General features: G+C 36.3%; 1 protein-coding gene across 1 annotated transcript in view; it reads right to left on the bottom strand.

The window, feature by feature from the left end:
- The window catches only part of PTPRK (protein tyrosine phosphatase receptor type K), a 498,469-nt gene that overhangs the window by 373,373 nt on the left and 98,301 nt on the right, over positions 1-26,795 (bottom strand). The window contains exon 2 of the mRNA XM_053664761.1: positions 7,759-7,881. Within this exon, the coding sequence (XP_053520736.1) occupies positions 7,759-7,881 (123 nt within the window). The remainder of the gene's footprint in view (positions 1-7,758; positions 7,882-26,795) is intronic.

The raw sequence follows: 26,795 nt of genomic DNA, 5'->3' as shown, positions 1-26,795 counted from the left end.
TTTCTTCTCCCCAGCATGCTCTAATGAGACACCAGATAATATATGTGTTCTCTAAGGGTTTGCTTAAACAGACATGTGGCAAGTGTTCATCAAATAACCAAAAATAGCAGACAGGTAAATGAAAAGAAGGACAAAGCATCTTCCTGGGGGTAAGAATATTACAGAGGAAACAATGAAGGGCAGCACAAATTCCAAACAACAGCGAGTCTGAAATTCCATTTCATGTGGCATTCAAGAGACAGTCATTTACAGCTTGAAAGAGCTTTACTAGAGATTTCAAAATAAAGAATATTTTAAAGTAAAGTTATATTATATTATATTATATTATATTATATTACTTAATATTATAAAGTAAAAAATCACTGTGAATTGAATTTAATATATAGCTGATTGAATAGTGAATTTAAATGTCCATGATCAAGGCAAGGAAATTTGTCAACTATACGGTAATTACAAAGCTGGATGGTATTATGGCAAGGGTAATTTTCATATTAGACAGAAAGACCAAAGTTCAAATCCTGTTCCTGGCTGGCTTTAATGAAATTATTCACTCTACTCTCTAAAATTTCACTAATTTTGTGAGGTTCACGATTTTACACAGTATTTACTACTGAGAAATACTGCTTTGCAGAAAAAAAAAGAATTCTGTTGTTTAAAAGAACAAAATCTTAATGCATAGCATTCCATCTTCAAACTGAGATTTTTCTGGTTGTGTCACGTTCTTAGAATCTAACACCCGTCCCCAATACTTCAGAAGTTTTACAGCCGTGTTAATGAACTCTCTCTCCCCCTCTCCTTCTTGTCTCCCTTCCCCAACCCTGACTTGGTTCTCCCCAGGCAAACTGCACAGATTCATGCACACACTCTCTTTGGCCATTTTAACAAACAGAGGTAACTAGATGACAAAAAGAAAATAAATCCCCATTTCAACCTGATAAGCTTCGTCCTTTAACACAAACAAAAGTGGCCATACTATTATAATGCACTATCTCTTTACCAACACCGTACACACAGAACTTTATTCTGCCTCTCTCTGTCATGTTTGCCTCTGATATATTTGCTGTCAAATAATTCTATTAGTTCAAACATGTGAGATTTCGGCACTTATGACCTTGTAGAAACATATGTCTTCCATTGTCTGTAAGAGGGTGATGAAAATGTTACACAAAGTGATCCACTCACTTTACTGAGTGATCAAGGTTCCCAGAGAGATTGACTATAGGTTAGAAATGGTAAGTCACCAAAAATACTCCCTTGAAATTAATCCTCATAGGTATTAAAATGTGATACATTGCACACATAATATCATTTACCACATGATGACTAAGTCTTCCCTTATAAAATTAAGACACGAGTATCATTACATAGAAATCTTAGCTAAAACTGTGTTACCTAAGAAATGTTACCACATGACTCAAATGTGGACACCAAAGTTTTATCTGATTTCACTACATCACGCCGTCAGAAGAAAACTGGGCACAAAAATCGTGACACTTGCGTGGCTCCCACTGGACACACAAAAACACATTTAGTCTCTCTAAAAAAATATTTGTAGAAGGCAAGCCTTACTTTAACAATCCGGCTAATCATCCTGAGATATAAATCAAAAAGAGAATACACAGTTCTAAAAGCAACATTTTAACAGAAAGGAACATTTCTTAACAGTACAGTTCACTTCTCATCCTTCTCTTTGTAATGTCACTTGCTGTCTCCATTGGTTTAGGAGCTGACAAGGGGCAGAACTGGAATCCAGCAGGGCCTTAAACCACTGAATCCCACCTCACTAAGTCTTATTTGAGAGGAGGAATAGTCTCAAATTAACTTAATATCAGAGGACTTTAATTTTTTACCATAAAATAGTGTACATGTGTGTGTGCATTTTACAGAAGAAACACGGCCTGGTGATTTATATTGTGTTCAGTAAAACATACTAGATTGGAAGTGGGATAGAATGTAGTCATGACCTTAAATACTGTCAAACAGGTACTCCAGGGGCTCTGAACTAAAACTCAATTAGTCATTTTACAAAAACCTCTTAAAAAGAAAAAGCAGTTATAATTACAGTAGAAGATAAATGTATTGAGATGTCAATCATGATTCCTACTTTCAGATCTGAGACAGAACATAGAGCAAAATGGTCAAATGAATTTGTTTCAAGAGGTCATAGAGATAAAAGAATGTGTGACAAACAAGGTCACGGACACAGATGTATTCAAGATGAAAAATAATTCCTAGTTCCATGTAACATCTCTCATTCTCTGTGGCTTTGTTTATTTATATACCAGACTTTTGAGGAGTAGAAAATTTTAATTAATTTCACAAACAAAAGACAGAGACACACAAACACAAGGTGAGTGACAGAGAGAGAGAGATCCTAAAGGGAGCTTCTTCTTTGTAGTATTAGTAACATTTAAAATTGTAGCCACAAGAAAAGGGGTCCCTAGTTCACTGTTGGTGGGAATGCAGACTGGAACAACCACTATGGAAAACAGTAAGGAATTTTCTAAAAAAAAAAAAAAACCTAAAAATGGACCTGCCTTATGACCCAGCAATTCCATTGCTGGGACTATATCCTAAGAATCCTAAGATACCAATCCAAAAGAACCTATGCACCCCAATGTTCATAGCAGCACAATTTACAATAGCCAAGAGCTGGAAGCAACGTAGGTGCCCATCAGTAAATGAATGGATCAAAAAATTATGGTACATATACACAATGGAATTCTAAACAGCAGAAAGAAAGAAGGAGCTCATACCCTTTGCAACAGCTTGGATGGAACTGGAAAGCATTATGCTGAGTGAAATAAGCCAGGCGTTGAAAGACAAATACCATATGATCTCACCATTAACAGGAAGCTAAATAACAAAAGAAAGAAGCAAGCAGAATAAAAATGACACTGAAATCGAGAACAGGGAAACAGTGACTGGAGGGGAGAGGGGAGGCAATTACAAGGGGAAAAATGGATGGATTTACAGGAACTAGCGTGAAGGACACATGGACAACTACTAAGGGGAGTGGAAAGGACAGGGAGGTGGGGGGCACGGGGGGTGGGCTGGGAAGGGAGTAAAAGAAAGAATATTGTAGTTGAAAAATAATTTTAAAATAAAAAATGTTGAATAAATAAATAAATAAAATTGTACCCACAATAAATAGGTAAAAGCATTTATATAGTAAAAGCCAAATATTAATAATTCTGTGAAGGTTTTTTAATTACTTTAAAATTGGAACTGAATGTAATGCCTGGGAAATGGGGAAATTTATTCTTCAATTAATTTTCTAAAAAGAGGAAAACCATTTTGATTTATTACTTGATCAAACTATTTTAACTCACATTATGTAAGTTGACATTTTTGCTCGAGTAAAATGAACTAGTGTCTCGTGGGAAATCAAAGATGAAAAATATAGTTTATGCTCAGGAGGACATTACAGCTTAGTGGGGAGAAGGACATAAATAATGATACTGTAATAGCTGCAGTTGAAATATGTACAACTGGCAACATATTTGGATATGAGGATTAAAGGAAAAATGAGTTCCAAGCCAGTCAAGAAAATCTTCCCGACACAGATGAAACTTAACTAGACACAGTAAGAAGGGATGAGAGTTTGGTGAGTAGATAAAGCCATGGAGAATTGTCTAAGCAGAGAAAAGAGAACATTCAAAAGATGTCAAAAAACCATGTATCTTGGTGGATAAAAGGTTTGGGGCCCATTTAGGTCTCCTAATACTGTATTTTACTCTAATCTGGAACATTTTTAATTATTAGTTTTATTTCCATAGCATACCTATAAACACTGGTTTTATTCTACTTTATTTTTTGACAATTATTATAAGCAAGACACACATTAAAAAGTTCACAAGTCACAACTGCACAGCTCAGTGACTTCTTGTACAGCTTGAGCATAACTGTGCGAACGATACCCAGGTCGAGAAACAGAGTGTTACTAACATCCAAAAGCTACATTCATGCCACCTTCCAAGCACTAACCATCCCCACCTCTGCCAGCCCCTTCTGCAGGTAAACAATACCCTAACATCTACTAGCATCAGTTAATTTTGCTTGTGTTTGAAATGTATATAAAAGAAATACAGTACCTACTCTTTTGGGTCTAGTTTCTTTCCCTCAAGATTATGTTTGTGATCTTTACTGATATCATATATAGTAATAATTTGTTCATTTACATTGTAATGTAATATTCCATTATATGGATATGTCAGTATTCATTCACTGCACTGTTGATATGCATTTACATTGATTTTAGTTTGGGGCTATTTTGAATATCGTTGCTGTAAATATTCTTGCACATGTTTGGAAAACGTGTGTACTCAGTTCCCCTGGGCTTATATCAAAGAACGGACGTGCTGGCTCACTAGGTTGCACAGAGTGGTTGTACACATTTGCACTGGGAGTATATGAGAGCTATGCTGACTCCATACTTTCACCAACATTTCCAATTGGAATCTTCATGTTCTTCCGAGTATGTAGTAGTTTCTCATGGTGGCTTTAATCTGCATTTCCTTGATGACTCAGTTGAGTATTTGCTCACATTTTCATATGTTTTTGGCCATTAGGATATAGTATTTTTGGCTTGCTATTCTAAAAGTTCTCAGCAGGCCTTTCACCCACCCTCATTGTCACCTGACAAAGCTAGTGTGGGGAGAAGGAAATTCTTGAAAAACACTGTTTTACTACAATATTATATTATACTGTTAAATATTACTATATTTTCTCACAATGCCAAATATTGATGGCATTATGTCTTCAAACAAGGACAGATCATTTTCTTCTTTTCTCTATTCTTCTACCCATCTTCATTTTTCTTTTATTCTAATCTATTTATTGACCCTGTCTTTCTTCCTCTCTTCTGTTTTTCCAGTCCAAAAAGGTCAATAAAATGAAGTCAATTAACAATGTCCAACTACTTTATAGAGAGTTCAGTAGTTCAAGAACAACATTGCATCGGAGACCCAACCTTTGTACTTTGGGATTGCCAAACATTTAAAAAATGAATGTTAAAAGGAAGCATGCCTGACAATTTATTTAAAAACAAATGAAGCATTCATTAAATTTTAATGATAAATCTAAATATCTCCTTTTATCTCAAATTATGAACAGATAATGTCCAGTGAGCATTTTAGAGAAATATCAGAAAGAAAATGGGGGAGGGGGTGGTATATACTGTAAAAAGAAGCCAGTGAAAGAAGAATATGTGGGTGCTGTCTTTCGCCTTCTCTAAGACTAAACATAAGTTACATTTGGCAAAAATAAAGTGGCTGTGACCTTTTTGCCTCCTCTGCATGATTAATTACTTAATGTCCTACTAATTGGAAGATGTGGCTGAATTTCAAATACTTTCATTTTCTGAGCTTATCATCCTGTCCTGTAAACCACCTATTAAGCTGTTCATCAGAGGTGAGCCACCAAGGTCATCTGAGCAGCATCTCTTCAGCTACTCATCACCCATCTTCAATGGTAATTAACAATGGTAACATTTCCATAAATCAACATATTTCTGATTATTTCCTGATGATAAACAGTCAGAATGTGTGCATCCCAGCCCACCCCTTTTAATTTTATTTTAAAAATTCAGTCTAAATATACCTCAGAGAAAACACGGGTGAAATATTACAGTAGTTCCTTTAATTAACATGGACCAGGAAAATAAGGTTATGTACCTTTGAAGAAAAAAAACACAAACCTATGCACAAAACTAAATGAGTCTGCTGACAACCCAGGGGTCAAACATAAGAAGCAAAGGATGTCAGCCACCTAGCACCAATTTGTTCCTATGGCCCAAAAATTAAGATTCAGTTCAGCTTCAAAAATAACTATTTGCCTACTCAGCCAAGGAAAGTGACAATTTAGAACAGAAAGTAGACTTACTTCACCATACTCTCAAAGAATACATCACCAGGTATATGAACTAATTAAAGAACGTTCCTAAGGGTATATTCATTTATAAACCATACTTTGGAAATGTAACATTGTGGTTTTATTTTCTTTGTGTACTTGTGCTGTGTTATTGTTTATTGTCCATGTTTTCACTTTTGTGTTTTTTTAATATCATAGTATTTAGCAAGTTCAATCACCAGGTTGACATTTTCATTTCCATTCCATTGGCTATGTCTAAAATTCTCATACCTAAAATTCACACTCAGTTTAAAGACTTTTCTGAATCTAGAAAATGTATAAAGATCAAAGTATTTTAAAGTAATCACAGTAAAAATACTGAAAATGTGTTTTAAAACTGAAATTATTATAATAGCCAATCAGCCCATTAATTATGCATCATTCTATACTATAATCAATGTTGATATATTATATAGTACACTGTTATACTACACTGTTAAATATTACTATATTTTCTCATGGGGGTTCAGAACAAGTTGCCCCAAGATGTGCCTCTGTGGTATACAAACTGTTTGGAGCTAACAGCAACTTTAGCCTCAGGCTCTAGGTAAACTTATGCCCCTCCCTTAACTACCTAGAACTTCCCCATAATAAGAGATTATTAGAGATAACCTCTTGCTGACCTTTTTATAGGGCAACACAAACTTCATTTATTAAGCATCAGCTCTTCTGAACATCCCAAAATGACCCTCTGAAGCCCTCAAAGCACCTCACTTCATCCCTAACTCAGGATGTCTTACATTCCCAGGTAACTTTTCTAACCCCAAAGCTCTCATGCACATGGGGCCTCGGGCTGTGTCATATATGTGGCATTGCCACACACACGCAAGTATTAAATTTGGTTATTTTCTCTTGCTAATCTGTCTCATGGCTATTTGATTGTTAGAGCAGCCAGAAAGAACCTTCAGGATAGAGGAAAGTTTATTCCTCCTCAACAACATATTATATATGCATATGGCTGTATAGAGTATATGATTATAGCACATCTGTTTATTTCTGCATATTGGAAGGAAACGGTTTATTCTCTTTGGCAACACATTTTCAAATTACTGTTTGCATTTTCAATTTTGACAATTAATTTTGTTAAATATATATGCATAGAATTTAGAATGAGTTCCAAATTACTATGCAGAATTGGAGGTACAAATATTAGTCTGATAGTGTGTAAAATAGTATGTATACATTTATGTCCCATATTAGTCAAGAGAAAACACAACTCAAACTGCTTTAAATATGAGACCAGGTAGAATTTCACAAAACCAATATCCTAAGGGTTTAACAAGGTCTGGGTAAGGAATGGTCAGAACTCAGCCTTATTTTTCTACAATCACTCAGAAAAGACCTTCTCTAGTTGACAGTCTGATGCCCAGGCTGCCTTTCTTCAGCACCACTGGCACGGTCCTGACCAGAGGGACAACGGGACAAGCAATCTCCCATCTTGGACTAAAAGGCTTCCCTTTGGTTTGATCAGGTGAAACCTGTACTGGTACTAAGTGAGCTGATCTCATGTTTTAGGTTATTTTGAATGAATTTTGTTTCCTCTTCATTGTATTTATTTTTTTATTTCTTGGTTTCATTTACATTTGGCTTTTTATTAAATAAAAATAAAAAAATAATATATTTTCAACATCAGAAATAATAAAGATATAATGAACTACTGAACAAAAACAGAAAGTTACTGAGGGAAAAACAAGGACTATATTAAGGCTCTTAGATGTGGTCAAGAACCTTGATCACAGAAGTTTATGGTTAACAATGAAACTATTATTAGTCTACATCTAAAATAAGAAAATGCTACATATTCCGAAGTGATTCCCTCAAGACTGGGTAAAACAGAATGATTCTCACCTTGAGGCATATCAGGTGGCAGGTAATGAGGTTCTTGAGCACTAACATGTACCCATTCAAAGTCGTCATACAGATCCTGGTGGTAATCACAGGCCCCTGGACCATCATCAAAAGTGCAGCCACCTAGAAGGGGGAAGATAACATTAGATCGCTACATGCTACACAGGAGTGCTAACACCAGACAACGTGCTGGAGAGGGAAGCATTACACTGCAGTGTGTGAATGTGGTACTCATAACTTTACTAATAAATGGTACTCCTGCTTATCACCATTCCTGCTACAGTTTCACCCCAAATGAAATTTCTATTAGTATTTTGTCTGAATAAGAAACCAAAGGAACCTCAGATGGAAGTCTGGGCACAGACTTTAAAATAGGAAAAATCATATTAGATATGTTTAGTATTACATATATGTTTTTTAAAAGATTTTATTTATTATTAGACAGAGGGGAGGGGAGGGAGAGAAACACTGACATGAGAGAGAAGCTGCAATCAGCTGCCTCCAATCAGCAGGCCCACAACCCCGGCATGTGCCCTGACTGGGAATCAAACTGGTGACCTTTCATTTTGAGGGGCAACACCCAAAAACAGGCTGGCTAGGGCATGTTAGATGCACATTTAGTGAGGATTTCCTAAAATGCAGGAACCACACAGAATCTTAATAATTTTTAACACCTTTATTGTTTATAAGGGGAGAAAGGCAAAGAGTGAAAACCATCTTTTTCCATAATGCAAGTTCAAAAAGGTGAAGTTAGTACTTAAGTCGTATTAAGTTCCTTGCTTTAAAGGAACACTTTGGAAGGTACATATAATATCAAATGAACCAGTTAAAAAACTTCATAGGGTCTAAAATGTTTGAGGTCAGTGATACACTCCAGTACTTTATTTAGATTACCTTCATAAACAATTATAACTTATTAGGAGGGGAAAAACTAAAGCATAAAACCAATCAGATTAGCCTATAATCACACTCACCACTTCCATTTCATTTAATAATTGCTTTAAGAAATGGAGGTAGGCTTTCTCCATTTTACCAGTCATTTTTCCTGGCTTTATTTTCAAGGGAAATGTTATGACAGTGATAGAATTAAATTAGCTTCTCACCCCACATAGATACAGGCATGAACAGCTCAACATGTTTAGTTTATTCAATTCGTGAAAATAAGAATTGGCCTATATGTCTAATGTTGAAAGAAAATGAATTAGTACTAATGAAAATCCAGCAGTAGGTTTAACAAGAAAAACCAATAACCTGTCTCCTTTTAAGTAGCTTATTTGTTTAGTTTCCATGGTGAATCTTTGGAAAGAAACTCAGTGAATTCTGTAACCAAACACCAGACTACAGAGTGGTAAACTTCACCCCTACTAGTTCTGCTCTGTAAACAAGGAATTCATTTTCCTCATCAAAACTGTGTCAATTTGAATATCAATAAGTTATATACCCAAGCCAGCATCACAGGCAAAGAAGGCAAGACCAGCTATGTCCCGAAGACACAGCCCTAATGACCTTTTAAAAAGCATGTATGTGGGAATCCTTGAATCACACACATAAGTACATCATCCTTTAAAATAAGTCAACTTCACGAGCTTAAAAGCTTCATATTCTCCATTAAATATGCTTAAAGCGGACTTTCTATAAATGCTCTCATAAAAAATAATGTATTTTTAATTTAAAATTGCCCAGTGAAAGAGGTTGCAAGGACATGCATCTTCACATAGCATGGGGAAAGTTTTTCTCAAAATATAATTTGCTCTCAACCCATAAATGACTTACTGCTTTCCATCACATGCTCTGAGGACCCCCATTGCCCTTTATAATAGTGAGTGCCCTCAGTACATAAATTTAAACTACCAGTGCAACCTGCATTAGCTCACTTGGAGACAAATGGCCTTAACTGCTGTCCTTCATAGCAATTGTTAATTTGAGACTGGATCCAGGGTTCTCATTAGCAGTAACAACTAGGAGCTGCACAAAACCAACCCTGACTGTCTGTTGCACATCACAGCCATATCAATCACGGGACATGAAAATAGTTCCCGGTGAACTTGACTTTGGTGGTAAGAATATTTTTAAGATTTTCTTATTTTGGAGTTTAAAATAAAGTATATTTTGTTGATGATTTTTTTTGCTGTGCAAAAACTTTTTAGTTTGGTGTCCCATTTGTTTGTTTGTTTGTTTCCCCTGCCTGGGGAGATACATCCAATAAAATATTGCTATGAGCAATGTCTGGGGTTTTACTGCCTATGATTTCTTCTACAGTTTTTATAGTTTTTCATAAGTCTTTGATCCATTTTGAATTTATTCTTGTGTGTGGTATAAAACGGTGGTCTAGTTTCATTTTTCAGCACATAGCTGCCCAATTTTCCCAACGCCATTTATTGAATAAACTGTCCTTTTAGCCTGTTGTATATGTTTCCTTCCTGTCAAATATTCATTGACTATAAAAGTGTGAGTTTATTTCTGAACTCTCTATTCCGTTCCATGGATCTATGTGTTTTGCTTTTTAAATTTTTATGCCAGTACCATGTTGTTTTGATTATTATGGCCTTATAGTTTGATATTAGGAGCATGATTCCCACTTTGTTCTTCTTTCTCAGGATTCCCTGTTGCTATGCAGGGCCTTTTGTGGTTCCATGTAAATTTTTGAAATATTTGTGCTAGTTCTGTGAACTACATCTTTGGAATCTCAATAGGAATTGCACTGAATCTATAGATTGCTTATGGTCTAGTGTGGACATTTTGGTATGTTAATTCTTCCTATCCATAAACACAGAATGTGTTTCCACTTATTTGTATCTTCAATTTCTTTCTTCAGTGTCTCATACTTTTCCAACTACAGGTCTTTTACATCTTTGCTTAGGTTTATTCCTAGGTATTTGGTTATTTTTGTAGCAGTTATGAATGGGATTATCTTCTAATTTCCCTTTTTGTTAGCTCATTATTGGCATATAAAAATGCAACTGATTTCTGTGTATTAATTTTGAATCCTGCCACTTCGCTGAATTCATTTATCAGTTCTAGTAGTTGCTTGGTGGAATCTTTGGGGTTCTCCATGTACAGTGTCATTATCTCTATGTACATTTGCATTATCTGCAAATAATGACAATTTTGCTTCTTCCTTTCCAATTTGGATGCCTTTTATTTCTTCTTCCTGTCCAATTGCTGTGGCTAGGACTTCCAGTACTATGTTGAATAAGAGTGGTGAAAGTACACATCTTGGTCTTGTTCCCAATTTAAAGGGAACACTTGTAGTTTCTGCACACTGAGTATGATGCTGGCAGTGGGTTTGTCATACATGGATGGCCTTTATTGTGTTTAGGTATGTTTCTCTAATCCCACTTTGCTGAGAGTTTTTATCATAAATGGGTGCTATATTTTATCAAATGTTTTTTCTGCATCTATTGATATGATCATGTGGTTTTTATCCCTCATTCTGCGTATGTGCTGAATCAAATTTACTGCTTTCTGAATGCTGTACCAACTCTGAATTCCCAGAATAAATCCCACCTAATCACGGTGGTGTGATCTTTTTGATACACTGCTATATTCAGTTGGGAGGCCATATTCACCGATACATCTGATATGGGATTAGTATCCAAACTTTATCAAAAACTTACAAAACTCAATACCAAAAACACAAACGACCCAATTTAAAAATAGGCAAAGGAACTGAATAAACACTTCTTCAAAGAGGACATAGAAATGACTAATATATATACATATGGAAAGATGATCAATGTTAATCATCAGAGAAAAGCAAATTAGAACCATAAATATCTTCTCACACCTGTCACAATGGCTATCATGAATAAATCAACAAACAACACGCGCTGGTGAAAATGTAGAGAAAGGGGAACCTTCTTGCACTACTGGTGGGGATGCAGATCAGTGCAACTATTGTAGAAAGCAGTTTGGAGATATCTCAATTAAAAATGGATCTGCCTTTTGACCCAGCTATGCCACTTCTGGGAATATATCTGAAGGAACCCCAAAACACTAATTTGTAAGAACATAGACATTTCTATGTTCATTGCAGTGTTATTTACAATCACCAAGATATGGAAGCAGCCCAAGTGTCCATCAATAGGTGAGTGAATAAAATAACTATGGGGCATTTACACAATGGAATACTACTCAGCTATTAAAAAAAAGGAAGAAACATGTATACTTTGTGACAGTATGAATAGACCTAGAGGACATTATACTAAGTGAAATAAGCCAGTCAGGGAAAGAAAAATACCATACACTTTCACTCATATGTGAAAGAAATCTAATGAACAAATTGAAGTAACAAGAAAAACAGAGACAGACTCATAGATGTAGAGCAGATGACAGCCAGTGGGGAGGGAGATTAGGGGGTGGAGGGACTGAGCAAAAAGGAAAAAGGACTCATGGACATGGACAACAGAGTGTTGATTGCTGGGGTGAGGGCGGTATAAGGAGAATAAATGGTAATGGGAAAATATAATAAAGATTAAATAAAATAAATATATGAATAAGTAAATAAAATTATAATCTAAGAGGTTCTATATATCTATTTACCACATATAGACTATATCAATAAATCTTTAGTGACAGTTTTTAGAAATCTTTTTGTGAACTATTTTGCATTTCAAGGTTAAGGATTAGTACAATGTAATGACCTAAATGATAGAAAATACAGAAAACTCTTCCTGTCCTGTGTAATGGCATTGACAGGCATGGGTGGGTGGTGCAGTAGGGCATAGGTACAGATACATATACATCCTGTACATGCACATTAATTGCAATGTGTAATAAGGAATCGTAATGGTACAGCCGAAGTCACAAAGAATAAAAGTGACAAATGAATTGGTTACATATACCTGGCTTGATTAGAGAAGGCTTCATGCACTGGTTAGGCCCATGGAGATGAGTGAGGATACACCAGGCCAGAACGCAAACAAAACGTAAATTAGAGAAAACGCAAGAGCAAAGGCACAGAAATCTAAGGAAACATGATATGTAGGAGAAACTCAAATTTCCCCCAAACGTTTGTGCAATGAATATGATAAGAATGTAGGCAACAAGACCCAAAGAAAACTAAATGGGTAAGATTTTAGATATGATAAAATTTTAGATTTTATTCTAGTTGTAGTGAAGCCATTAAAGGATTTTAACCAGGGGTATGATGCAATCCAAGCCACAAGTTTAAAAATAATAATAATAGTAATAGTAATAATAATCATAAGAATTCTAGCAGCCATAGAGAGTTTAAAGTAGAATTGACTGGGATGGGTAGAGAATTTGATCTAACCTTACAGCAGATACCTCAAAATATATCTTGAGGTAATTCCATTATACACAATACCTGCTCACCGTTTAAGGACAACTAGAAAGCTTTAGACACAAAGTCTTCTATAATAGACAATCTTTATACATATCCCTGAGTTCAAGACATCTTTATATATAGTATTATAATCTGTTTTAGAGAAATATCTTAATGACATTCTAATTCTTAAATTAAAACTTTGTTAATTTTATATAAAATCTTTAAGAAATTTAAAGTCTCACTGAGTTAAATGGCAGAACAAAAGAAGACAATACTGAAATAATGTTGAGGCACAAAGGATGAAAAATCAGTAAGGAAACATCTTACATCCCCGGTTGTTGTATTTGCTACTAGTAATAAGACTACAGACAGTACCTGCAAATCACGTCAGAGAAATGGCTACAAGTTCCTGGATTCTTAGAGGAAAATTACTTCTGAATAGCCATTTCACAGATTGCTAATTCCTCTGTGCCCATCAGCCAAGCGGCTGATCTGTCTGGGAATAAACTATATTAACTCAGATTATAAATGGAATTACACTTAAGATATTCATTATAAGTTTCTTTTTGTTCTTTTGAATTCTTTTTTTTTTTTGTGAAATGTGTTGGTTTCTTTGTAATGAGTTTTGGGGATTATACCTGTAAACTTATTATAGTTTCTCATTAGCATAGATAAAGTAGACCTTTTCAAAGTTAGTTTAATTCAGTATTGCATATGTCCTGAAGTGACATGTATTAATTTTTCTTTGTGTCCTTAACAGAGAAAAGACAATTCCAAAGTTGGTGTCACTTAAGTGAGAAAATTTGTGCATCCCAGCTTAATTCATAATTAGAAAAAATTAATTTGTCATAAACAACTGTGACATATTATTTTTGCCAAAATATGTTGTCTAAGGCTTTCTTTTTACTTTTTCAAACTATATGTTCCAAATGACTTTAAAAATTAAAAAGAAATATTGTGTGTTTTTTACAAACAGCAAAGAACCAGGAAAGATAACTCTGTGTGGTTCTTGCTACTATACTCAGTCAAAAAATTAAGACTGGGTCGATGTTCAGGAGGGGTAAAAGTTGAAGATTCTAGTACAACATATTTTTTTTAAATAACCTTCACAAAATGTTCAGAGCTGTCCAGAGCCATACTTCCTTTTTATTTTAATCTACTGGGAGATTATATATGTATACATAATCCCCCCTTCAACCCCATTATTCTGGAAATACTGAAAGTACAAAATGAAACTGACATATTGTGATCAGTGTTCGCAGAGTTTCCATCTGCTCTAAGGATGGGCAACACCTCTCTCAACTGAAGCACTGGAATTCAAACAGGAAAAAATATCCCAAGTAGATGCAAAGGACTAATGCCTTTGAAGGCATGGTATGAATCACTGGTCATAATACACTGCTCTGGTTCAGTACCAAAGAGGAACAATCAAAGAAAAATAAGAAAAGTTATAAATAAGAGTATGCTAAGTGAAATAAGGCAGGCAGTGAAAGACAAATACCATATGATCTCACCTACATGTGGAACCTAATAAAAAAATTAAGCAAGCAAAATATAGCCAGAGACATTAAAATTAAGAACAAATTGACAGTAACCAGAGGGAAGGTGGAAGGGGATAAGGAGGGTGAAAAGGGGGAAGGATTTTCAGGAACATTTATAAAGGGACAAAACCCAAGGGAGGTATGATCAAGGGTGGGAAGTGGGGATGGCTGTGGAGGAGGAGAGTGGTGGGGAAAAATGGAGACAACTGTACTTCAACAATAATAAAAAGAAGTTAAAAAAAAAAAGAAAAATAATTCCTTAAAAATATAATCATTTCAGATCCAGGAACAAATCCTTTGTCCTGCTTGTAGTTAATTAGTATGTGAAAATATTATGTGAACCTAGCTTTTTTATTCAAAAAAAAGGAACTTGAAACGCATTGTGGAAATCTAAACCTATCATTTATTGATAGATACAAATGACTCTTAATGATGAGAGAACTCATTTCAAACACACCCACAAATTAACTGACTATTCACCCCCTAGAGTTCCATTGCCAGCCAAGAATGTATGTTTAATATATATAATCCACGATTATTTAGCTTGTAAGACTTCTGTTCAAATTGTCTATGAATCAAAGAAAATGCTATACTCCAATTGACAGAATACTCTTCCTTCAATAGGACTAAATTAAACAGAATGGGATAATAAGCCCAATTTCCCTACATCTGTGCTGAGAAACACGATTAAAATCTTGTAACTTCAATTAATAAGACTTAAGGAATTTTAAGGAACTGGCAGGGCTTAGATGGTAGAAGACAGTGTTTCTAGACACAGCGTGGAGTGGTGACTAAGTATTTACACAGCTTTGTTACTCTACTGCTTTGGGCTTCAATCTCCCCTCCCCCTCCGACCAGTGAAATCAAGTAATAATAGCTGTGGCATAGTGGTATGAAGATTAGTGAAAATACTTGTAAATCCTCTAACACTCAACAAGTTTGTTTTCAAAGCACCCTTTTTTTCAGATCCAATTCTTTACAGATTGTTCTGTATATGAGGAGGTCTATCCAGAAAGTACCCAGACATGTAACATGAAAAACAGAGACATTTATTGAAGAAGATAAAAGATATAAGAAACACTGTACATAGGGCAGTGACACCTCAGTCCCCTTCAAAGTAGGCACCTTGGGACCTCACACAGTTCTCTCAATCATCATCAGCTGCCCTGTCATATTTTCCTGAATCTCATCAACAGTCCGAAATCTCTTCCCTTTCAAAGGTGATTCTGTTTGGGAAAAAGCCAGGAGTTGTAGGGCCCCAAATCTCAGCTACAGGGGGATGAGTCATCTGGGTGATTTTATGTTTTGCCAAAAAACTCTGCATGCGATGTGATGCAAGAATGAGCACGCTGTTATGATGAAGCTGCCGGTCACCAGTTGCCCATAGCTGTGGCCTTCTGAATCATGTGAATAGTTTCCACCACACAGTACACATGGTCGCTCAACGGACTCTACCACCCCCAGTGACTAGCACAGTGAAGTCATCTTTGTTCAGGCAGGCGCATTTCAGTCCACTCTCCTTGGCTGCCAGGTTACATGAATGTCTCGCAAATTGTTCTTGTTATATTAACAATGGCTGGACTTTTTCTGGAGAGAAATCAATATGCTATACAGATGAAATCCTATGCACATATTAAACAGCTAAAGCCTAATAAGAAAGAAACTTATGGTTTCCATATAACTCATCTAGAAAGACTAAACAGAATTTCCATAAGGGCAATGTTACCATATTACTGTAACCACTTTTCCCTGAACAATCACCAGATATGCTTTCAGTTAGGAAAAGACCTTCCTTTAGATCAGAGGTCAGCAAACTTTATCTGCAGAAAACCAGTTAACGAATGTTTTAGGTTTTGTAGGTCATACCATTTCTATTGAAACTATATAAGTATGTCATTGTAGCGAGAAAATAGCCACAGAGAATATGTAACAATGGATATGGCTGAATTTAAATAAAACTTTCATTTACCAAAACAGGTGGCAGGCTGCTTTTGGCCTGTGACCATAGATCACCAACCCCTGACTTAAATCACTGTGATCTCAAGAATTCTGAAAATTACAGGTAGTGCACAGCCAGGTTGAAAGTTCACCACCACTGGTGGCAGTGCTTTCATGCACTTTTGCATCTTTGATCTAGGCATCACCTCTGTATTACTCAATTTTCTTTGCTATATATAAACATGAGTAGCAACAGACCACACCCAGGAAACTGTGAGAGAAATGGAATTGCAATAACATATTTGAAAAGAAATCAGATTATCTGGCTGGACAGAGGGGTAAGTCTAAAAGTAAAAACATAAGGAGAGCTAAAGACACTTTCAAGGTCTTCTATTCTGAGCTTCAAACTTTTAAGACCACCAAGGGTGAATATTTAATATTGTGTCCCAGCATACGTGTGCATCCATGAATGTAAATATTTATATACACACTGTGTGGGAACACACATATACATTTATTCACTCATGTTGAAGGAGGTCATTGAGAGGATGAATACCAGTTGACCCAGGAAGTGGACCCAGGCAACAGGACTCGCCCCAATGTCCTTGGGATGTATGCTCCACCCACTGACACAGCCTTCAGAAAGAAGTGTGCTGTTGAGCCCATCTGGGTGGTACTCATGGCTGAATCCTGTTAAGGACTCTATATAAGCTTTTACAATTCTGGCGGGAAGGTATAGAGGTATACCCATCTTGTGACCACTCCATGACAAGCCTCATAGATAAATTCCCCTGTTTCTTAATCCTGAGTCTCTTCTCACCTCCATGTACAGAGGCCAGTTTCAAATTTCACCCAGGGAATTCCCAAGGTTACAAACCAACAACGCAATCATTTATTATCCTCTACTACAGGTCACTAGTCCTGAGCTCTTTCTATAACTGAAATAAAATAAAGCAGATGTATTAAATGGAGAAGTAAATATTAAAAAATGAAAAGAAGCCAGCAATCCTTGGCCTCAAGTACATCTAAGAAGAATATGTCTATCATGGGAGGGGACCTAGAAGACAGGTGTGAGCAACCCACCTCTCTATCTATACATACTTTTCAGGCGTCAGGCCAAGTTAAAGTTCAAAACTAAGCCCGGGTGACCTGGTTAGCCCTGATAGCACATATATGTAACTCTATCCAACCCCATTATGGACTTGATGAATAATTACATGCCAAACAGCCATAGAAATGATGGCACAGATGAAAAGTGACTTGTTAAAATATAAAAGGAACTATCAATGAAAAGTATCTCAGAAGAAAAAAATGAAAATTACCCAGGGTCACAGAACAAGAAAGTTATCAAGAGCCAAGATCTGAACCCAGGCACAGTGGGCTCTTTACTCTTAACCACTACACGAAATGGACTGACCTCACAGAAGGCCAAACTCGGCCAGTGCAGCTGCCTCCAACCAGCATTACCTCGAGCTGTTACTATACACAGAAAACATTGCCCACCCCATCCACTTAATGAAACGGCGGGGCTGCATTCTTTAAGGATAAAATGTGGTAAACTTTGAATCACATCACATAGCAAAGTCTTTCAGGGCTGATGCCACAGACAGGAGAGCGTCATTCAAAGAGACAGCTATAAAAGCCTCACTGATAACTAGCAGCATCATCAGCAAAGAATTTTATTCATACAGGTTGACTTTAGACTAAGAAATTGTGTGGTCATGATACTGTCCTGTGACTCCGGGTTGACAACCTTCAAAATTCACCTATTCTCTGCTAAATTATATATGAACAAGAAGCTTTTCTAGCTTTGAAACATGATAAATTAAAAGCAGTTTTGTTCTGCCAACTTCTGCAGTAGCCCTCACATTAATCCTGGGATAAGAAATTAGGTGTGTCTCCAAAGATCATTAATGTATAACCCAAGTTTCCCTTCCTATTTTTTTATTCTTTTATCTACTCCAGTAAAATCTCATCTTTTTTTTTTTTTTGCTTAGTGTTAGATACACAATCTAGAGAAAGCCACTGAACAATGTAATAGAAAGTAAATGTACTGAAAAATAAAATCTCCAGCTGAAGCCATATTTACATTTTGGTAAAATTGGAAACTACTCAGGCTCACATTTAAACATTCTTTTTTGGTTTTGTTTTATTTTGTTTCTCATGGAGGGATTTCTGGTGGGCTCTATCACACACATTCTGGCTTACTTTAGCAGTTGCTCCTGACTCAACCCAAGCATGATGGGTAATAGATTATTTTTCATAAATGAAGGGAGTTCTGTGAAATGTTGAAGCCATAAAATGAAATGTAAAATGGAATTCCATAACCCAGCCTCCTAGACGAAGAGCAAAAGACTGCCTTGAGACTTTGAATTTAAAGTTTTATATCAGATTGGCAAAGGAATCTTAAATGTACTTGGCCACGTTTTAAGAAGGTCAACAATTTAATTTAATAATTTTTGTGAGACTCTGAAGTACATATCACTAAAATTTTTAAAAATGTATATCATTTTCACGAATAGGAAGTCCCTTTTCTATGAAAATGTTGGACTTGGTGCAATAAAGGCTATCTATCATTCAGGTTTTTCATGGTTCTTAAAATATATCCTTAAAAGTAAGAAAGTATGGTTCTTTCTGTCAATTTCTTTATTTAGGAAAAGAAAGTTGGATACCATTCATCGACACAGACAGTTTGCCCAGGTCCACAGCTAACAAGCTGCTCACACAAACCCAAGAAAATTGTACACAAACACGAAAAAATCGTTTAGTGGAGAGTTAAGTGATGTCAGAAACCTTGCTGTCAAGGACCTTTGCCCTTCTTCTCATAAAGGAAGCACTCTGGGCTTTAACCACATTTTAGTGAGACTTAAAATAGCCTTTGAAAGCGTCAACTTCTAACCAAGTCAGTGCTGACTCCTAACTCACAATAACTTTCTCTTCTCAAGTTTCCTTTCTCAGAAGAGTACATGTGGTTACCATTTAGTAAGACTGTCCCGTAAAATAAAGATTTCTCAAGCAGCAAAAAACACTGTTATATACTGACATTTAAATGACATGTGAGTCAACAAGGGCCATTCGAACCTAAGGGAGAATCTTATCTGGGAGAACCGGTGAAGAAGGTCTTATACAGGCCCTCGCCAAGATTCAAGTTTGTCCGCGTCTTCATTTTCTCATTTCTATCCCAACCAAAACAAAACTTTTTGGCTTTATTTTCTCATGTCTACTTCTACCTATTACACAAGAGCTCTGTGCCAATTAATTTCAAAATCTTCTCTACAATATCCTATGATTATTAAATCTATGTGCTTTGCATATTTAAAAATCAGCCTTCAATTAAGATTTTAGTTAAGAAAATATGTAAGTGAGATCCTTATTACTGATTTATATTTACATGGAATTTAAGTAACATGACCAATAATTTGGAGGGTTGAAAAGGGAAAATAAGCTTACAACACTAGCCCATCATTTGCAAAAAAAAAAGAGAGAAAAAGCTATATGATTATAAATTCAGTTATGTTAGAAATGCATGCTACCACTGATGTTCCTCCCCAGTAGAACTCTAAAATGTAACTAGCACACATCAACTATTCCTGCATGATAAAATATTTTAAAGATGTTGACTCTGCCTAGATTAGAATTTCATATGAAATTCAAGAATATGAAAAATGCTTCCATGCAGAAAGCACATCTGAGCTTGGAAAAATAATTTAATAGAGATAGAAGTTAACTTTTCTTTGCCACAAACTCCATGCAAATCAGGGGCTCATAGTTCCCAAGAACAGTAGGTATACAAATATAGAAAGACTTTGAAATATCCTTCTCATCAAATTCAATGACTGACTGAAGCATTATACCCCATTTATTTAACCTTCTTACTTTATTTAATATTCCCTCCAGTTCTTGCTCTAAAACATAATGACCAAATTTAAATCTCTCAAGCTTCACGGTTTACTGATAAAAGGCAAACAATTTTTCAGAATTAAGTTTAAAAATCTGCACATTTTTAATTTCAAATATGAGGGGATGCGAAGCTGACAAATCAGGTTTGAGTAACAGATGAAAAGCAGCATCGTGAAGCGAGCCCATGAGGTCTGGAGTCCGCCGGGCGGCGGGACAGCTTTCCTGCCTGACCTCTCACCCCACGCCATAGCTTCAAGGCTGAAGTTGTCAAATCTCTAAAAATAGGTAAATTAAAAGACATTATTATAACGTGGTGCTGACAAGGCCATCTTAGCAAATAACTAGTGAAAACTAGTTGTCTTAATTGATATCCCTATAAAGTTAAGAAAAGTCTGTCTTTCTTGCTATTCCAGTAAAGGCAAATTGAAAAAAAAAGGAGAATTTTTATCCGTATCACTTGCAAAATTTCAAAGGACTAATAATATATCCAGTGGTGACCACAGATGGGGCAGCAGTAAGAGAGCAGTTGCCACTTTCTTTTTTAGAGAGCAATTTGTTTTTATTTATTAATGTTTTATCATACTTGCCCTTTAATCCAGCAATTGCACCTCTACAATTCTACTCAACATAAATGCTCACATATGTGCAGTCCTGAGCCCTACACATACAAACTAGGGCTACCAACCCTCCAAAAAATAAAAATGAAATTATTGTGGATCATTTTAATGACACCAAAAGACAACAGGACTACCTTTTCAAGCTTGAAGGGTACTTACAGCAAAATTGCTTGCAAATATAATCACAAACTTTGGGTTAATGATCACTGGTAAAGTATTTTAATACAATAGTTAATGCTCACGGGGAACCTAAATGTTCAGTGTTATCAATTGGTGAAGGGGAAGACAATGCATATTTCAAGGGTCAATGTAGAATCTAGCAATTATTTGGCAAATGTCGAGACAATAAAAAAGACCTACACATATTACAGAGGTAAAGGGAAAGTTGCTCAAGTGTACAAATGAAAGAAGGATCAATAACAACACAAAAAATAGTATCCCTCCTTAGCCACCAGTTCTTTCAAGTGGCTATTTCAGCAGATTGAGAAAACAAAGGGAAACTACTTATAAGAAGTAACATTTTAATAAACGATTCAAGATGAGATTAATGACACCAACAGCATTGTAAGTCAGCCCGAAACAAAATTATCTGAAAGAATGACTTTGAGTGTAACTTCCTAGTACTCTACCAACATGACACAGCCTAATTCCTCTCCACTTATCACTTCAGTAACTTCAGACTGAATCTGAAGGTACAATCAGAATGCAAAGGCCTAATACAGAACTAAACACATCAAAACCATTTCTGTTGCTGACTTGTCTGCAAGAAATGGATTTATAATTTTGTCAGAGAATGCATACGTATTTCCATATGAAATGTTTGAACATATTTCCATAGTCATGATTGTGACTATGTAACTGCTATTCATAACATTATTTAATGCTACATTTTCTAGTAAGCTGATGTTAGTAATGCAAAATCTACTCCTGGAAATAGCATTTTCAATAAGTGGAGTAGAAATCAATCAACCAGTGAAATCACCTATTAAAATTATTAGGGGACATAGGAAAATACCTTCCAACTCAAGTCCCTTCCTAGTCCCTCTTCCTTACCTCTCAGTTTTGTGTTTAATATTAGTGTACAATTTGGACATTAACACAGAGTTTTCTTAGAAGATGATGAACAGAGAATGTAGAGCTGAAGAAACCAAGACATGAAAATCATGGTACAGAGTAAGCAATCAGCTGATATTCCAAGTAGTTGTATTTCATTAAGATTCTTCCAGAACATACTTGGCAGAGTGGATAGTAACAGGGAGAAAGGCTGTTGGGTTGGAGCAAGTAGGAAAGAGACCCAGGGGAGTGAAAGCTGGTGTTGGAAAAGGAGAAGAAGGGACTTGGGCAGAGACTGGGGAGCTGTGCTGAAGATGAAGACTAAGAGCTCGAAGGGTTCAAAGGGGTGGAGGATGGGGATATAGAGACCACTGAGGTGAGACTTAGATGACATAATAGTTGCAAGTCCATGATCTACTCGATCTAAGCAACAAAGCCAGAATTCAGGTATACCTGGCAGGCCACTCAGGATACCAGGAATTGTACAAAGTTCTTTCTCTTTAAGAACTGCCTGTATACAAACAAAAGGATTTTAGATAAGGAACAGGCACTCAGATTCTTGTTCAATAGGTTTTAAACTTCAAGCTGCTAAGGGCTCCCTCGTCTAAAAGGAAATGTGTGAGGTTAAAAACCTTTCCCCTGCTGTGATCACATCTACAAGCAAATATCCCCACCAGCTGAGAATCACCCACGTACAGGATTCTGCAACCTACAGCCACCCCTCCCTCCCCTTAGTAAGTCTTAAATGGCACTGACTATGCTTCATAGAAAGATTTGTTTTTCTTGTGTTCAAAACATTTTGTAAAGCAGACAAAAATACTTAAGTTTGCTGTGGACATACTGGCAATCATGTGGTGATGTTTTGGGGGGAAAATGTCTACCAAAACATTAACAGTCATTAAAAGTTAGTGACCAGTCACGTGGCCCTGGGCCAGGCTGCGGCCATGTGTACAAAATGCAGACATCCCCTTGAATGGGGATGTCTATGATTTCTTTTAAGACCACAAATGCTTGGTGAGTGTAAGGCAACTGAATCTGACTCAATGGCATTAATTACACCTCCAAGGGTGAAATGAGAGTTCTGAGTCAGAGAATAAAATTTTATAGTACTATAAAACACTAGTCTAGAAATCTCAGGGGAGAAGTGCCTGGGAAGTAATTGAAGACAGGAGGACTGACTTCCTGCCCAACACTGACTTGGCTGAGCCTTCAGTGGTGGAACTTTTTTTCCCAGCCTTAAATTTAAAATCACGGTAACAACCAAAGCCTCCAAAGGAAACCAAATGAACACATTCCTCTCTTTAAACATTTAAGGTGCAGAGTATATATTTCCAAGGACCCAGAATGTCAGACACACATTTTTCACATCTTAATGTTATCATGGAGAAAAATCAGATCTAAACCAATCAACATTACTGTATACATTATATACAGAACATATAAACATGTATTTTTACACAGAGGAGTTTTTTATGGTTCTAGTCCAGAATTGAGAGAAATTTTATTTCAATCCTATGATCAAAACTGTTCTCTACATATCAACAGTGTCAAGCAGATACAAGGAACAGCAAAATACAATATGTGCTATTTGGTATGCAGTTGTGCAATTAAAATCTTTAGATGCATTAGAATTCACAAACAAAACTCACAAAGGCTTTATGGATCTCAAAGGGAATTAATGAAAATATTTGATCACAATGCAAAGTGTAAAACCAACAGATACAAAAATATTTAACACTGTCCATAACACCTAGCACGTACTAAATAAACATTAGTTACTTTCATGCTAAAATTTTAAAAAATCACATATTTCCAAATAACCAGAGATAATAATTATTATTTTGGTGAGTATTTTTTCTAGGCTTTCCAACTTCGTATTTCCTTACTACTTGTTGCTGATACTTAGGAAAGCCACCAACTTTTTAAAAATTTAGTACTCAGCCCTTTTGCTAGTTCTGTGAATGTAATAATATTACTGTTGATGCTATTGGGACTTCTGTGTACAAACTCATAATCTCTAAATAATGCTGACTGTTTCCCTCTGTGTGTATATCTATGTGTAGTTATTTTAGTCGATAGAATTTCTAAAACAATATTATAATGATAGTATTGAACACCTGTTAATTTATTAGTGCTCTTTCCTATTAGCTAGAGTGTTACTTTTTTTCGGGCAGATTAGCAACTCTCTTCACTCATTTTCAATGCTGCTCTTATAGGCACAAGGTTAAGAGTAGTAGTAGAATTTCTAACAGTGTCAGAAGTAGTAACAGAAATATGTGTCAGTATAGTAGCAATTGAAATTGCAGCAGCAGCCTCAAAAGCAATAGCAAGAGCAGCTAATAACTACTGAGTGGCTACTCCGTGCTGTTCTAAGTACTTCAAATGAAGTAATTCATGTAATCCTCGCAACAACCTAAACAGATGGGTACTGTTATTTCTTTTTCAGATGAAGAATCTAAGGTAAGCTTTTTACCTCAGCTTAAGTGAGTTGTTCAAGGTCCTATCGCTAACAAAGGCACCCACGCAGGAGCTAAATCCAAGCAAAGCGAACATTTCAAAACTTTTTTAAATGAATGAAAATAAGCACTTCAAAGAACAGAAGCATCAAACTTTAGGAGAAAGACAACAGGAAAGCCAGATATTACCATGTCAAAAATCCAGACTAAACAAGCAGCCACAAACCATAGGCCAGATACCACGGGTATTCCTACAAGTCCAGGAAAGACCACTTGAAAGAGATACGTGTTTCTACAAAGTATGGCCAATTGCAAAAGTTCCCTAGGAAGAGCAGATTTCATGCTCCAAACGCCCCTATGTAGTCGAGTAATGGCTTCCTCTAGGCCCAAGAATCTCATATATTTCACAAGCCAGTGAATTTTAAGTAGCTCTTGGCACTTCACTTCTTTCTCCCTGCTTCTTCTCTCCGAGAAGGGGAAGGAGACACAGCCTCATTTTAGCAGCTGTGTGACTCAGCTGTCTACATGCCTGTACCAAGAATTTGGACATCCCTTCAGAGATGCCATTTACACGTGGGAAACCATTGGGAGTGCAAGGATATGTGCCTCTTTCAGTTATCATCTCTTGTGTAATCAATATTTTTAACCCAGCTTACTTCAGGACCTACAATCCACACATTTCCTCAGTAGTAGAGGGCATTTAATTTACTTACTAGCTATTTGAGGGCAATGACTGTAGTTTAAGCCCACCCACAGATCGCTAAAGCACAACAAGGCAATGCCATTCTAACCTGACTCCTGACAGAGATCAAAGCAATCCCATGGAGAAAGAGAAGCACAGTATCATGGGTATCTAGCAAGTGTTTATCCGCACAGATGCTGCTCAGACTAGTGTACAAAAGAGCATTCATTTGTCCCTTATCTCAGTGAAGTCCATCCTGGCTTTCTGGGAAAATGCAGGGCTATGCTTGTTCTAAGGATGCATTTATTTAGGATGAAGGAATTTGAAATTGTCAGGAGTTGCAAAAGGCCTTCAAGGACATCAAGAGCCATTCTCCACCCAACATAAGAATGTCCACTAGAGTCTCAGGACAGATGGCCTCCCTGCAGCTGCTTGAATATTTTCAAGCCTCATCTTAAGGCATGAACCCCTGTGGTATCAATGGTATTTCACCATGATGGCTTTGAAATCATTTGACAGTTCAGATGGAATGATGTGACACTGTTGAGAAATTTGACCTCCCCAAAGACTACACCCTGTTGAGTGTAAAATAACCATTAGAATTCGGAATTGGAAAGGACTTTAAGTATCATTATTTGTGTTAACCTTAGACCATAACCGAGGTTTAGTTAAGCAGTAGCTTTACAGGTACATATATTGGGAGGCTAACTATAACAATCACTATGAGAACTGCCCTCCTATATTGAGCCAACTTTTCAAAACAAAGGCTTCCTGTCTGTTGACATTTTATCCAAATGATATCCACTTAATTTTTCTTTTTGTCTTATTTAATTGACCTTAAAAACCCTGGTTACAAAAAAAGACTAATAAAATTTAACAGGTCACTCAAAGAAGCAGAAACCACAGTGCGGGGGTTCCAATGTCTCATGGGTCACAACCCGGAAACAAAAACAAAACTGGATTCCGTCGGCCCTTAAGAGGGATTGTATAGAGAAATAAATTCTACGTGACGTGCCCCCAGAACTCTAAGGCACAAGTCTATTAATAATAAATATATTTATAATATTAAGTAAAATAAGTGCTCATTAAAAAAAGCCATTTTCTCCAACTACTATAGGTAAGTATCAGAACTCAAAAAGCTATCAGGATTTTTTAACCTGAATCAGCTTTCCAACTCCAGGTAGGAAAGGTACAGTAGGCTCCTTTTACACTAGTGATTCTCTAGGTTAACTGACTCTCCCAAACTCAGTAGCTGATGAGAGAAAGACTATCCCGGGCTCATCTGTCCCAGCACGGCAGTTCTGTGTAACCTGCTACACACCACCCCCACAGTTTGCATTGTCCCTCTGCAAGCCATCAGCCAATTTAATTTTTAATTTTTTTGCAAGTATACACAGATTACATTTCCTCAGAGTGGAAGATTTTTTTTTAAGATGGCAAATATTGTCTGTCATTCATCTAATTTTTAAGAAATGATTCAAACAGACAAGAAGTTGGATTGCTTCACCACTACTTATTTTCAAAACCTCATCTTCTGGAGATTAGTCCTTTTATTGCTCT

The sequence above is a fragment of the Artibeus jamaicensis genome, unplaced genomic scaffold (assembly GCF_021234435.1).
Source record: "Artibeus jamaicensis isolate MK-2021 breed Jamaican fruit bat unplaced genomic scaffold, CSHL_Jam_final contig_387, whole genome shotgun sequence".
NCBI lineage: Eukaryota > Metazoa > Chordata > Mammalia > Chiroptera > Phyllostomidae > Artibeus > Artibeus jamaicensis.
This window is presented reverse-complemented; position numbering and strand designations above follow the sequence as displayed.